Here is a 14,166-nt window from a genome sequence, read left to right on the forward strand (position 1 = left end):
CAAAAGTTTTTGAAGAAAGTTTTTTGAAGGGATATTTCTCTCTTTTTGAGGGCTTTAATTCTGGAAGGGTACGCCCTAACACTTCAGGGGATGCGCCATCCCTTTGGAGGGAGGGGAGGGGGGAATCCTGTAATTTGCATTCCAAAATCAACGATTGCAGCTATGTTCTCAAACAAATCCTAAAATGATCTAAGCAAGCTCAGGAATCTATTTCGTAAAAGAAATTTCCTCTGTTTTTATGAACAATATTTATGAATCCAATAATTGAATTCTTTAACGTTTTTCAAAATTTGTTGTTGAAAATTTTTTTTTAATATTCTTTTTTAAATCCTGATCCTTTGATCAATAAATTTTACCGTAAGTGCCAAAGCGAAATGTGGATCGGAGTTGGAGGTGATGATTGGATTAGCAAATGTTTCTGAAGTTTTTTCTAGCCAAATGTGATGAAAAATAGCCAAAACAGCTAGTTTTAGTTAAATCTGGCAGCGCTTTTTTTTTTTTTTTTCAAGAAGTAGCTTATTAGCTTTTTTATTTTGCATTTTGAGAATTCCGGCAGGTAGCACAGTACAAATTATTATTATTATTATTATTTTGGCAAATATTACGTAGCGTTTCGGATAGTTTCATGATTTTCTTCTGGCAACCCTAAACCACAAATCGTAGTGTCAAAATTTGGTTTTAACGCTATGGCAACAGAAGTCGAAATGCTCCACGCGTAAACAAGAAAATGTGAACTGAAAGACTGAAACTGAAATTATCTTATCCTTCCTCCCTCTCAGAAGATAGAAACTGAAATTGAACCTGAAACATATGTTTTGTTGAATTAGTGGTGGTTATAGCAAAGAAGACGCATATAGACGCTAGACATTTAGATGTGTGCTTTAATTTAAAATTTTGATGCATCCAACTCGAAGACATCTTTGATTATTTTGGGTATGTAGCCTTTATTTTGCCTGTGTAATAATTTTTGTACTGCCTGTTTGATACAAAAATGCTCCTGACACACTATTATTTTTATCAAATAACTTTGTTACTTAAAATTTAATTTATTTGCATGCATCACGTGCGGGACAATCAAAGTCAACCTCATGTAGTTTGCTGTTGTATTACTTGATATTTTTGGTCTATAATGTAGCAATGACGAAACAAATTGCAGGTTTTGAAGCTAAGGTTCTAAACAAAGGAAAGATATGACATTTGTTGAGAAATAATAATTTAAAGCATTGGAAGAAAATTATGTATGATCATTTCTCTGAAAACGGTCATTTTGTTGTGCAAGTAACTGTTCCTATATTTCATTAAAAAAAAGGAAAAGGGTAATGACGAAAAATTTGTCTTTAGAAGTCACGCATACATTTGTGATTTCTTAACCCTTAATAGGAAAAGTTTGGTCTCAAGACTGATCAAAAGTTCATCCAATCACCCCCATTTCATATTCAATCTGATTGAATGGTTTTTCCCAATAGCTTTTTTTTGTGGGACCTTGAACACCCCCCTTGCTTATCAATATCTTCAGGCAAGTGCATCTGGTTTAAATTTCATTGCATACTTGAGAAGCGGTCTGTGAGGCTGGAAGACATGGCTCTTAACATTAAAAATCGCGGATATAGGTTCATATTTATCTTATCCGCGTTATGCGGGAAGAGATGCAAAATATTTTAGATGAGGTTGAGAGTTGTTTGAAATATTCACAAACGTTACGCAATGATGTTCTAGGGTCAATGAAGGCTAAATTAGTCCTCAAAATATGACGCAAAATACTAATAAAGTGCTGTCAAAAATTTTTCATAACATGATATAATCCGTTTTCTGGTACTAAACTGTTCTGTATATAAAAAAAAGATCATTAATGAATAATTGATTTGTTTTTATTATGAGTAGTTAGTTATTTACTGTAGCATTTGATTTTCGCCAAAAATCTTAAGACTAGCAAAATTTCCTCGGAAAAGGTATATTTTGATTCAAAATTGAAAAATATTTTTACACCGTGCTAATATAAGTTCAAAGAACATCTAAGGGAAATTATAGGAATGTATCTTAATTACACGATTAAAAAAAAAAAAGTAGGTAAATAGAGTGTTTTCCGAGACCTCATGTCTCCTGGTTCGTCTTACTTTTCCACCTCAAATGTAACGGGTTAAGCAACAAAATTTTGTTGCATTGTATCGCGATGAAATCATTGAACCTGGTGCAGGATCTGGCCAACGGAAAATCTGCGGTACCATTGTCGAAGTGTATTTGTTCATTACCATTTTAAATAATTAATTTCAATTAAATGTATGTAGCGTCACATGCAGGACAAAATTAGTGTTCACTCTAGAGGAAAAAGGGCAGGGTGCTGGTCTTTGAAAGGGGCACTGTAATTATAAAAAGGGCACTATTTCAACGCGGTTGCACTCCCCGCTCCCCCCTCTACCCAAGATCAATGACGTACTCAGCCCCCCTCCCCCCCAAAAAGAGAAATAACAATTTAAAACACCTTGCAAATATTCAAACAGTGTAGTCTGCACCATGAGCTCCCTCCCCCCCCCCCCTCTTCGATTGCCACCACTGACTTTGGAATTAAATATCCACTATAATATTAAAATCTGTTCGCGTCCGTCTGTCTGTCTGTCTGTCTGAAGATCGATCTTCTCGAGAACCACTGTGAATCAGAAGTCAAACGAGATACCGATCAATTCGAAATTTTCCAAAGAAAACAATAGGACCAATCTCGTAATTGTACGACTTTAATTAGCGGAGATATTAATTAAAACGTTAATTAACATAACGCTATTCAGGAATTTTTATTTCTTTCCTGTTGCCATTTTGCATATGGGTGAGCAAATAAAATTCTAATAATTGTGTCAAAAGAGATTTTTTTGGCTGCTGTCCAAATCTTAAAACAACGTTTCCATCTAGAATTTCATTTTTAATTAGTTTAAAATTGGTTGCTCTATTCGGACATTTATCGTCTGCCCTTTCTTATTTTTTCATTCAACGTTCTTAACTCTTTTCAGCATATGAAAAATGTTTCTTTAGTAATGTTTATTGATTGAAGTGTAAGTTTATCATTCACCGGCCTCATATTTGGGTACATTTAGGATGTGCGACTAATTATGTTTATTTTGTTGGACTTTTTTCCGTCACATGGGTGAGTTTTCGAATTGTAATAAATCTCTTTTTCCTTCCTGTTTCGATTTTTGCAATACAGTTTGTATCGTTAAAAGAACATGTTAAATTAAGATTGTTTGGATTTCTTTAAGTGAAACAGAGTTGAACAAAAAAGATTGTTTTTAAGGATTTTAACTAAAGCTTAATTGGAATCTGATGGCTTGATATTAAATTAATGCTTATTGGTATTTAATAAGTTTTGGTAGTTTAGTTTCATGTAATCAACAAAAAAGTTTTATGTAAAAAGCTGATTGTAATTGTACATAAATATTTCAGATATATTCTATCAGATTTAATTCAGTTTAAAGTGAGCACATATTATAGTTGAGAATGCATATATTTTCATCTTTTGTGCTAATTGAAAATACTCATAACTTGTATTATTGATAAATATGATTAACGTTAAAGATGTTTTTGCCAAAAATATGCTCTACTGGTGTTTTGCAAACCTTGCATTACGCGTAATTATTTACTCCTTAGCGCTTTAGAAACTGATGTCTCAGAATAATACAAAAACATCAATTGAACAGCTCTTTCATTTTTTAAGTAGCCCGTGCAACGCCGGGCACGCAGGCTAGTAGTGATATTATCCAGAGTCACTTGTCCTTAGAAAAGGGTTCGCTTGACTAACTAAGCACATTTTCCCCACTCCTAAGGAGCATTTAGCTAATCCTGAAATTCGGCTTTTGGGTGTTTTTCAACATTATTTTGGGTTATAAATGTGACTACTTATTCTGTAAGAATAAAAACTCTAGGTATTTTAAAATCCTTTAAATTGCAATGTAAGAACAGTATTTAATTACTGATTCCCCCTTCCTAGATTTAAAAAAAAAAAAAAAAATCCTAGTAATCTACATTTATACCATGAAATATTTTAGTAGACATCAAGATCATGATGAATGTAAATTAAACTTCATAAAAAATATTGCATTTCAAGCCAGACATTAAATTAAAATACTATGAGGTCATTTGTTTCAATTTAATATTTTTTTGCAAAAAATCGGTGATAACCAATGAGGAAATAATTATTAAAATCCTATTTGCAATAATTAATAGACAAGACTAAAAAACAAAAACAATAATTTTTTTAGTATTTAAAATGAAAATCAATACATGTTAATTAAAGTCGCACATGTTAAAGTATACATTCCAATTGTTAAAAAAACTGAAATACCTACAAGATGCAACGGATTGAAATCTCAAACAGTGGAAGTAATTTTTTGTGACACATCCCAAAAATAGTGTTATGATTTATTAAAATAAAACATAAAATCAGCTAATCTTGGGTTGCATATGTCAAAACAACTTCCGATTGTCAAATATATTACAATATTTACAAGATGCAAAAAGATTGAAATCTCAAAGATGAAAAGCGAGTTTCCGCGAAATAAGAGTTCAATGTTGGCATGGTTTCGAAAAAAAAGTATTTTTTAAAAATAAAACATGAAATACGGTAATATAAATCAGCATGTGTCAAAATAATTTCCAACCGTCAAAAATATTAAAATATTTACAAGATGCAAAAGGATTGACATCTCAATCACGGTGGACGATTTTCTGCGATGCACGTGTTAAGCATATTGACACACGTGAAGAAAATTGCATTGATGAAAGGTTAAAAAAAAAAGAAAAATGCACAATTCAACAAATGCCTAAGGAATTCAAGCACTAGATTATCTTTCATAACTTTTTCAATCATTTAAAAATGAACTTTTTTCCTAATCCTTTTTTAAGTTTTATCAAGAGCATACCAACCCTGCTTCTGTTCTATTTTGTAGAAGAAAAAAAGCCTGAAACATCATTAATCTTCATATTTTATCTGCTGGCATCTACATTCTTTTCTTCCAACTCTTTAAATTTCCTTTAGCAGAAGACGCGTGTTATTTGCGTTCTCACTCAGACTTTTTCCAAGTATCCTTCTACTTTTCCTGGAACAGACACCCCCTGATACTACAGCAGAAAATACTATGAAGCATTTACTCTCATTGTTGATTCTCTGAAGATCAAAGATGGGGCTTGAATGAAACAAATCTCTCCCTCCCCCTTCACAGATCGTAGACGATGGCTTTTAAGCCCCCCCTGGGAAGAAAGAAGAACTTGCTTTTGTACCCAACTGATAAGCCTGTCTGAATTCTGAGAATCTCATTTACTCTCTTTGCCTAGGTGTTTGCTTCTCCTTTTATTTATGGGGCCGTTTTCCTGGCGAAATTCTGGGGACAATACTTAGACGTTTTTGTGACCGATCGCTGGGCAAATAAAATTGCTGGATATCATGGGGTTCGATCAGATGCTCGCGATGTCTTTTTAAAAACACAGGGAGCAATTCCTTACTTTTGAAACGGGCAGGGCGTATTTTGGGCACTAAATGAAGGGCAGAGCGCATTCTGCCGATATGAAAAAGGGCAGGGCGCTGCGCCCCTCAAAAACGGCCTAGCAGGAACACTACCAAAATGACAATTTTCCGTGGAATGGCCTTGCAAAGAGATTGGAAAAATTCTTCTTTCTAAAATTAAAGATTGTAGTAACATATCAGAGTTCCTAAGGAAAATTTTGACGTGGATTGATTCGTTTTTTACAGAAATTTGTTGCTAGAAATTTTGGAGTCAGAAAATTTTACTGTACACAAAAAAGTTTTATTCATTTTTATGTATTTTTTTAAAACTTCAAACAAAAGTATTATCGAACTGCTGCCAAAGTGATTTCATTAATAACCATCTATTTTTAACTATTCCCGTTTCTACATGCACTCTGGCTAATGGGCAGTAATTTACTGAACATATCAGCTATATTGATTCTTCTTTTTCTATTTTTAAAAAAATTAAAAAAATACCCAGCAAGCTTAAAGTAGTTTACTCACAAACGTTATGGCTAATATTTACATTGTGCAAATAGCATTATCATGATTTATTTGTTTTTAGATTTATTATCTGAAACGAAAGTATTATAGCAGATTTCTTTCTCTTTGTAGAGTTTTCATGAAACACAGACAAGTAAGATTCTAGCTTCAGATCCAGACCGAGACAAGATCACCTGAAGCAACTAACTTTCTATCAATGGCGTCCGCCAGCAGGAGCAATGATTTAGATTTGACAGGTTTACTTCTGTCTGATCTCAAAGCTGAAGATTTAGATGAAATCAGGCTCCCGAGCCTACGTACCCGTCTCAAATCATATGTCTGGACTGACGCTGTGGCAAAAGATGTGCCTTCTCCTCACAGTCCTGACATTTCATTGTCAGATATCATCCGCATGGGAGATTGCATGATCATTATGTTAGCCAGGGGTCCCACCGACCGACTTGGTGAACTTGTAGCAGCATTGGCTCTACAAATCCGGGATCACAAACTTCGCAGGATGTTTCCCCAGGATCAATTCGAGGCAAGAATTTTAGAAGGGGACGTCATTGGCCAGACTGTTTCAGTCGAAGTGCTCCAAGAAATTGAAATGTTTGTTGCAGAACATCATAAAATTTCAGATATTTTCAAAAAAGGGGAGGAGGGTAATAGACCTCAATTCTTCCTGGATCTGAGATGTGCTGAAGACTTCTTCCTTCGATACCCGCACCTTAATAAGCCTGACTGGGATGATACTCTCAGATTTTTCAGTCACTTTGAGAGCGTAAGTGACGAAGTCAAAGCTGCTTTTTATTGCTTCGTTGCAGCAATGTTGGTTAGATGCTGCGTCAAAAGCCCGGAAACAGTCAAAAGAAACCTTGAAAAAACTGAGGAGAGTTTCAGGTTTTTGGTCAGCCACAGAATTCAGGGTCTTATCCTGCCAACCCCAATGACTAAATCTCTGAAGATGCTAGGGTTGTACTTTAAGCCCGGAGGAAAATTCCTTCGGCAAGTCTTGAAGGTGTTTCTACTTCATAGGTACTACAGCAAAACCATACACCCTGCAGCTTGTGAAATACTCAACTTCACTCTCCTCGAGCACTGTAAGTACAACGGTATGCAGATGATTGCTCTCACAGAAATGACTTCCGATATAGAAGGGGATAGCCTCAGTAGCTTTCATAAGTATTTTCATAATGATGCGACCAACAAAAGTTGGGCGAAAATCTGCACTTACTTTGAAACATACTTGGATGCTAATAATCCTGCCTATCCCGGGTACTTGGCACCCTGGAGCAGGCTGTTCCATAATGAATTCTGGTCCAACTTGCACATTAAACACCACTCTGCGCTTGGGCGCATACTTTTGGCCGCCTGTGAGTGCCAAAACCCAACTATTTGGCATATGAAAAAACCTCAAATTGATCCATACTTTAAGAAACGTGCCCGAGAACGTGTTGAAGAGTACAGGAAAGGCAAGGAGAGAACGAAATGATCTCCTCTGCTTCAGAGATTGGGGAAGTATCGATGTTATGCAGTTGGATGATAGAAAAAAAAAGAAAAACATCAGTGATCTCATGTCGGCACCGGAAGTTCAGAACTAGTTTTAAGAAGCTAGCAAATTCAAATTGTGAGAGCTATTTGCTATTGCCTCCAGGGCTTCAGAAGGGTCAGAACGCTTGAGAGCCATTTCAGTAAATATTAGTTGGTAAAACAGTAATATTGTTTTATTGAAGCTTTTATTGCTACTAACCAATATACAACATAATATTGAATTTTAAAAAGGATCTTTGTAAACTTTATAGCTAATAAGTTGAATCAGAAACTGACATGCCGTTTTGAAATTTTTGTATCGTTGCTATCAACACTGTTATATGCTTACTTGCAGATAAGTCACAATACTTTAAGGCAAGAACCTACCTACTACAACGAGACTTTTTAAAAAAAGCACTAACTTTTCAAATAGGTTACATATGACTGTATAATAAGGTGGGCCAAAAAACACTTTTTTTTAAAGAAGTTTCAATGATGAATGGATAGGGTGGAAACATAGAGTACCATTGGTGGAGCAAAGTACATATAAAGAATTTGATTTTTTTTAAAACAATTCCTTGATTTGTCGCAATTGGATTGAAGTTTTCACCAAATGCTGTTTTTTGATGTTTTTAGCAAGAGTAAAAAACAGGGTTCGAAAATGACATGATATTTTCAAAAATATCCGATATTTTGATATATCCTATTGGATATTTTGTTATGTATCCGATATTTTCAACCAGCTGAAATTAAAGTCTTCAAAATAATAAATACATCCTTAAATCATTCTTTATTTTCTTATATTGTTATTACAATATGTAGACTTAAAATTAAAGTTTCTTATATTATTTATATCAAATATTTCATTTAACATTTTTATCGATTTTAATGGTGTCAATTTAGCATTAGCTGATTTATTCATTTTTCTTCTGTCAGCTACTTTTAGTTAAATTATTCAGAAATAAAAAATATGCATTAGTCTGTGCACAGTCATAAGACATTTTCTTTTTTTCTGACCACTGTTTAATATTTAATTAGACACTTTTAATATGTATTAAAACTGTTACATTACTAATAATTTTATGAATATAAAATAGAAAAGGAATATTATATTACTTTGTTATATTAATGATGTATTAATGGATCATAAAAATATATTATATAGCTTCTTGATTATGTTTAATAAAAAATGAACAATGATGCTTTGATTAATTTCATTTTTGCATTGAAAATACTGTAATACTGAAAAATAAATACCAGATATATATCGACTGATATATATAGGCGAACCCTGGTAAAAAAAATATTTTTTTTCCTACTTTTGATGACTGATATTGCAGAAAAGTTGCAATTGGTGGCATTAAATTCCCATAAAAGATTTAAAATGAGTGAAATAATTCTTTCCATTGCCACAAATCCATAGAAGTTTTTGTTATATCCGTTTTTTTAAACATTTTTTAAAAATTATGTCAAAATGTTGAAATTCCGTTTTTGCCGTATTCATCTAAAATAATCATGTTTGTTACACGATTCATTTTTAGATACTTGATTACTGTTAACTATTTATTGCTTATAAATTTTTTGACTTGAAATATATTATTACAAAACATTGTGCAGCTTTTAAAATTAAGATTAAACAGCACAGAACTCAACAAAGAACAAAATAAAGGATGGGTGTACAGAAAATTTCAGTCCGTACTCCCAACAGAGTGTTTTATATATCTACAGTTTTAGGCAATGAAACTATTTTTCAAGTTGAATTTTTGCATTTCAGCGCTTTTACGTCTATTAGTTTTGCTACAATGAAAACATTTATTCATTCATGGGCATTTGCAGCATCCTTGCTATTTTAGTACTATTTTCTATTCATTTCACAGCTGGAGTAGGACTTATAAAGCTGACTTTAGATTCAAAAATTGTTTTGGATACTATGTTTATTTCAGTTTCTTTTGGTGAAAGACGTTTCGTGATTCGAGGTTCGCTGATATGGGTTGAGAATCAAATAGCATTCTGTAAACCTGAATTTTAATTTCGGAACCTCAAACTCAAATTTATTGATCATTTCTTTTTCAATTGTGGCATATTTTTTAAATTAATGTTCATAGCAATGTTTCGACACCTTGGTTTTGGTCAGTTGTGTTGGGAATGAAAATGGTTTCTTATGTTTTCTAAATCATATAAAGTAGTGAACTTGCTGATGCAATGATTCGAAGTATAATTTAACTTATAAATTGGTCTTTTGATTTGAAACATCTGAAAACTATTTGAGAAGAAATCGTGACACTCTCTGGAATCCATATCTTTGCTAGTAACCAGTTGTTCTTTAATCTATTTTTTACTTCCTTTTACAAAAAAGGAAGTATTGTGTTCGCGAAAAAATTTTCACTCAAAAATCGCCCTTAATTTCCATTTTGCTCACCCCCAAATGAATGTTGAGTTTTTTTTTCGATTCGACCACATGCGGAAAAGTGCCTAAGAATGTATAGACACGCGAAATATCCATTTTGACCATCACCGAGGTAATTACAACGACTTTTCTCGTGACGTCTGTATGTATGTGCGTATGTGTGTATATGTGCGTATGTGCGTATGTATCTCGCATAACTCAAAAATGGTATGTCCTAGAAAGTTGAAATTTGGTACATAGACTCGTAGTGGGGTCTAGTTGTGCACCTCCCCTTTTGGTTGCTTTCGGATGTTCCTAAGGGGGTCTTTTGCACCTTTTTGGGGGGAAATCATTGTTAATATCAATGCAAACTTAAGTGGTGTTATAATTTGGTAAACACTTGGTGACGTATCGCCAAGCTTTTGGTCGCCAAGTTTTTTCGCCAACTTGGCGACGATTTTTTTTTTAAATAACTTGGTATTAACTTGGCCACCGATGGAAATATTTAGAGAGTTAATCATTGAATCACATTATTTTTATTTATTTTTGAAAGTACAGTAATTCATTTTCAAAATTATTTTTTGGCAACAGGGGAAAAACAAACGATTTCTTTTTTCTTACTTTTTTTTTTTTTACTTAAGTATTATTTTCCCGAAAGAATTTTCACTCAAAAATCAACCTTAATTTCCATTTTGCTCACCCCCGAATGAATGTTGAGTTTTTTTTTTTTTTTTTTTTTTTTCAAATCGACCACATGGATAAGTGCCTAAGAACGTATAGACACCCGAAATATTCATTTTGACGATTCCCGAGTTAGTTACAACGAATTTTTTCGTGACGTCTGTACGTACGTATGTATGTATGTGCGTATGTACGTATGTGCGGATGTGTGTATGTGCGTATGTATGTCGCATAACTCAAGAACGGTATGTCCTAGAAAGTTGAAATTTTGTACGTAGACTCCTAGTGGGATCTAGTTGTGCACCTCCCCTTTTGGTTGCATTCAGATGTTCTTAAGGGGGTCTTTTGCCCCCTTTTGGGGGAAATCATTGATAATTTTGATGTAAACTCAAGTGGTGTTATAATTTGGCGAACACTTGGCGATATATCGCCAGTCTTTTGATCGCCAAGTTTTGTCGCTAACTTGGTGACAAATTTGGCGATTTTTTTTAAGTTTTAAATCTGGTTTCAATTTGGCCACTGTAGGAAATATTTACAGAGTAAACTATTAAATCACATTAAAATTACCAATAATGGGAAAATGACATGAAATTGGAGTAAAAGGAAGTCATGTGATTCACACATCAGCTCGTTTTTTTTAAAGTCTTCTCTGATGACGTAGGAATATATTTAACTAAGACCCATATATATATATATATATATATATATATATATATATATATATATATATATATATATATATATATATATATATATATATATATAATATACGAGCGGACGCATCAGCTTAAGATCAGCCATTTTGATTCGGAGTGAGTGTTTGAGGGTTGTCTTCTCTGGCCAGTTATCGCCTTTGGTTATTATTTACTGTGAGCGATTATCAGCAGCACGTGAACTGTTTATTAAATAAAATATTGTTTTTGGCAAAACCCGAAACTTTGCTGTGGTAACCCTAGCTCTGCAACAATGAAAAATCCGACCCAAAATGGCTAAACTTAAACTGAAGCGTCGGCCTGTATACAAAGCGACTCTATATTTAGCTATTGATATGTTTTATTTTTTCTTTTTTCCCCACTATATTTTATTTTATTTTGGAACCATAACCTTCCTTCTCATTTTTTAGGGCTCTTGTAAATGAATGTTTTATCTTTTGGTGCAATATACCGTATTTGGTTCAAATATTAAAACGATATTCTGTGTGAAAAGTGGAAAAAAAATAACTGAACGAAAAAGAGGTGGCATGTGTTGGTTCCTAGAAAAACAATGTTTATCATCTTAGAGAAGAAATAGTAATATCAGTTATGACTGGTTTTAAAATTCTGTTCAATTCAGTTTTTGAGCATTAAATTTTAGAGTGATTTTAATTGAATTTCAGTGATAATGATAGTTACAAAAATAACTGTATTCATAAACTGCATCAAAATTTGAATTTCAATCAATAATTATCTCTATGTCATGTTAATAACGTTGCTAACATTCTTTGAAAATGGCATTGATGTCTTTTCTTTTTTAGTACAGTAGAGCTCCGGTTTTACGGCCATCCACTGTCTGCTATTCCGAGTTATCCGCCGTGCCAGACATTTACATTTTGATTTTAATTCATTAATGCAACAAAAAGGGTAGAAAAATAACCTGTTGATAGCTTCTAGGCGTCAGTGAGTGTGCTTAGCGGCCGATAGCTTGCGCGCGTCAGTGAAAGTCCGCGATCTCTTGTCAATATGTGTCTGACTGGGGGAATTCCGCCAATGGCATTAATTGATTCGTAAGTTTATCTTAGGATTTTTTATTTCTTCATTAATGTGTGTCTGACTAGAGGTGCGTTCGCCGACCTCGATCGTATTTTTTCACCTGCGTGTTATTCATCTGACGTCGTTAGCTGTCATGTGATCAACCCACCGGTAGCTACTGGTTGAGGTCAGCGAACGTAGCCTAGGGGAAATTCCGCCAATGAAATTAATTTGTCATTTTATTTTAGGATTTTTAATCTCTCCGTTAATGTAACCCTCCCTATTAACCGCCAATCAAGGATGCGCTAGTTTGGATTATCCATCTTTCTACCGGCTTGATTATGACAGATAGCTAGGACTCGCTGTACAATACGTGTATAATGTGATTTCTTCAATGTACGTATATTTCGTTTATAATAAACATATACGAATCTAAAAATACACCGCCAGCTCAGTTATTCCATCCTAGGACTGCACTTTCGTGCTTTTTAGCACTCAAAGCACGAAACTGCAGTCCTCGGATGGAATAACTGAGCTGGCGGTGTATTTTAAGTATTTCTACCTTAGCCCTGGCTTTAGGGCGGTAACTTACTACAATATACGAATCTTGTCTGTAGCATATATTTTTTTCTTTTCCATTCCTAGAAGCACCTTTTCTACAATGATGATACAGAAAAGATTTTATAACCTACATTAGGTATTGATTCTACAAGTATTTTAGTTTAGTACTATACTATAATTTGAATTATATACAAGGTTATCCAAAAGTCAGGACCAACATTAAAAATGAATCATTCGAAAACGAAAGAAGATAAAAAGATGCGATTTGCATTGAACGAATCAAAAAGAATCAGTTTTGTGTGGCAACAACCTAAAATAGTTCTGTTTTCGTTCAACAGATGGCGCTATAGCTTTTTATTTCTCCGTAATTATGATACACTTTAACTAAACGAGCTTTCTCAAATAAAGACGGAGTTTCCATGCGTATTAGCTTTGACTACTATTACCTGCTGCCGTTGCTCCTTTTTATATCGTTTATGGCTTCGCATGATCGTAGATCAGAAATCCGACAGCGCCGTCTGTTGGTCACGAACAGAATTAATTTTGGTTCCTTGCCAGTACAAAACCCGGCTTCTTTTCCATCTGTTGAGTGCAAACCGCATCCTCTTATCCTTATAAGTTTATTCATTTTTAAAATTGATTTTGACTTTTGGATCACCCGGTATTTTCTTTTAAAATTTTATTGAAAAATAATTGCTTTTGAAAACAATATTTTTTCGTCCTGCGGAGGTAATGAATTCTCATCTCCTTACAAGTAGGTTCGTGTGTTAGTAGCTGGTGGATTCATAACCTGTAATTCTTTGGAACTTATGTATCTTGGTTTTTGAGTTTAAGGATATATTTAGTGCTAGCTCTAAACTTTTTTTATCTTCCAAAGATACAGGTTTTGTTTACGTACTTGGCTTAGAGTGTACGGATCCGTTACCAGCAAGGAAAACTTCTGATTTAGTAGAGGTTATAGATACCGGAATTCGCAAAAATGACTGCTAGATCTTAAAAATAAGTAAACAGGAAGTGATCGAAATGTATCTTTTGCACTCTGTCGCTTTATAAATAAGAAAATATTATCCCATTTATTTTGCATATTTAGTTACCACTTTCTACGCGAGGTGGTGCTGCATAGCTGGCGAAATGAAAAGCAATATCAAAACGTTGCAAGGAATCTTGCAAAAAATTAATGCTGTTCGCAAACTTTATAATCATAATATCATAAGCACTTTCAAACAAGGATTTTCAATCCCGAATCCCGCGGGTTCCCAAGTGATATTGAGCGAGATGGAGAACAAAATATT

At 33.8% G+C, this 14,166-nt stretch overlaps 1 protein-coding gene across 1 annotated transcript; it reads left to right on the forward strand.

Moving 5' to 3' along the window:
* Positions 1 to 729: 729 nt before the first annotated feature.
* On the forward strand, positions 730 to 8,592 carry LOC129232988 (uncharacterized). Its single transcript, XM_054867069.1, has 2 exons — positions 730 to 933; positions 6,122 to 8,592. Exon 2 carries the CDS (start codon positions 6,207 to 6,209, stop codon positions 7,479 to 7,481), a length of 1,275 nt encoding a protein of 424 aa, XP_054723044.1. The 5' UTR covers positions 730 to 933; positions 6,122 to 6,206; the 3' UTR covers positions 7,482 to 8,592.
* Positions 8,593 to 14,166: the final 5,574 nt, after the last annotated feature.

This window comes from Uloborus diversus, unplaced genomic scaffold (assembly GCF_026930045.1).
Source record: "Uloborus diversus isolate 005 unplaced genomic scaffold, Udiv.v.3.1 scaffold_146, whole genome shotgun sequence".
Taxonomy (NCBI): Eukaryota; Metazoa; Arthropoda; class Arachnida; order Araneae; family Uloboridae; genus Uloborus; species Uloborus diversus.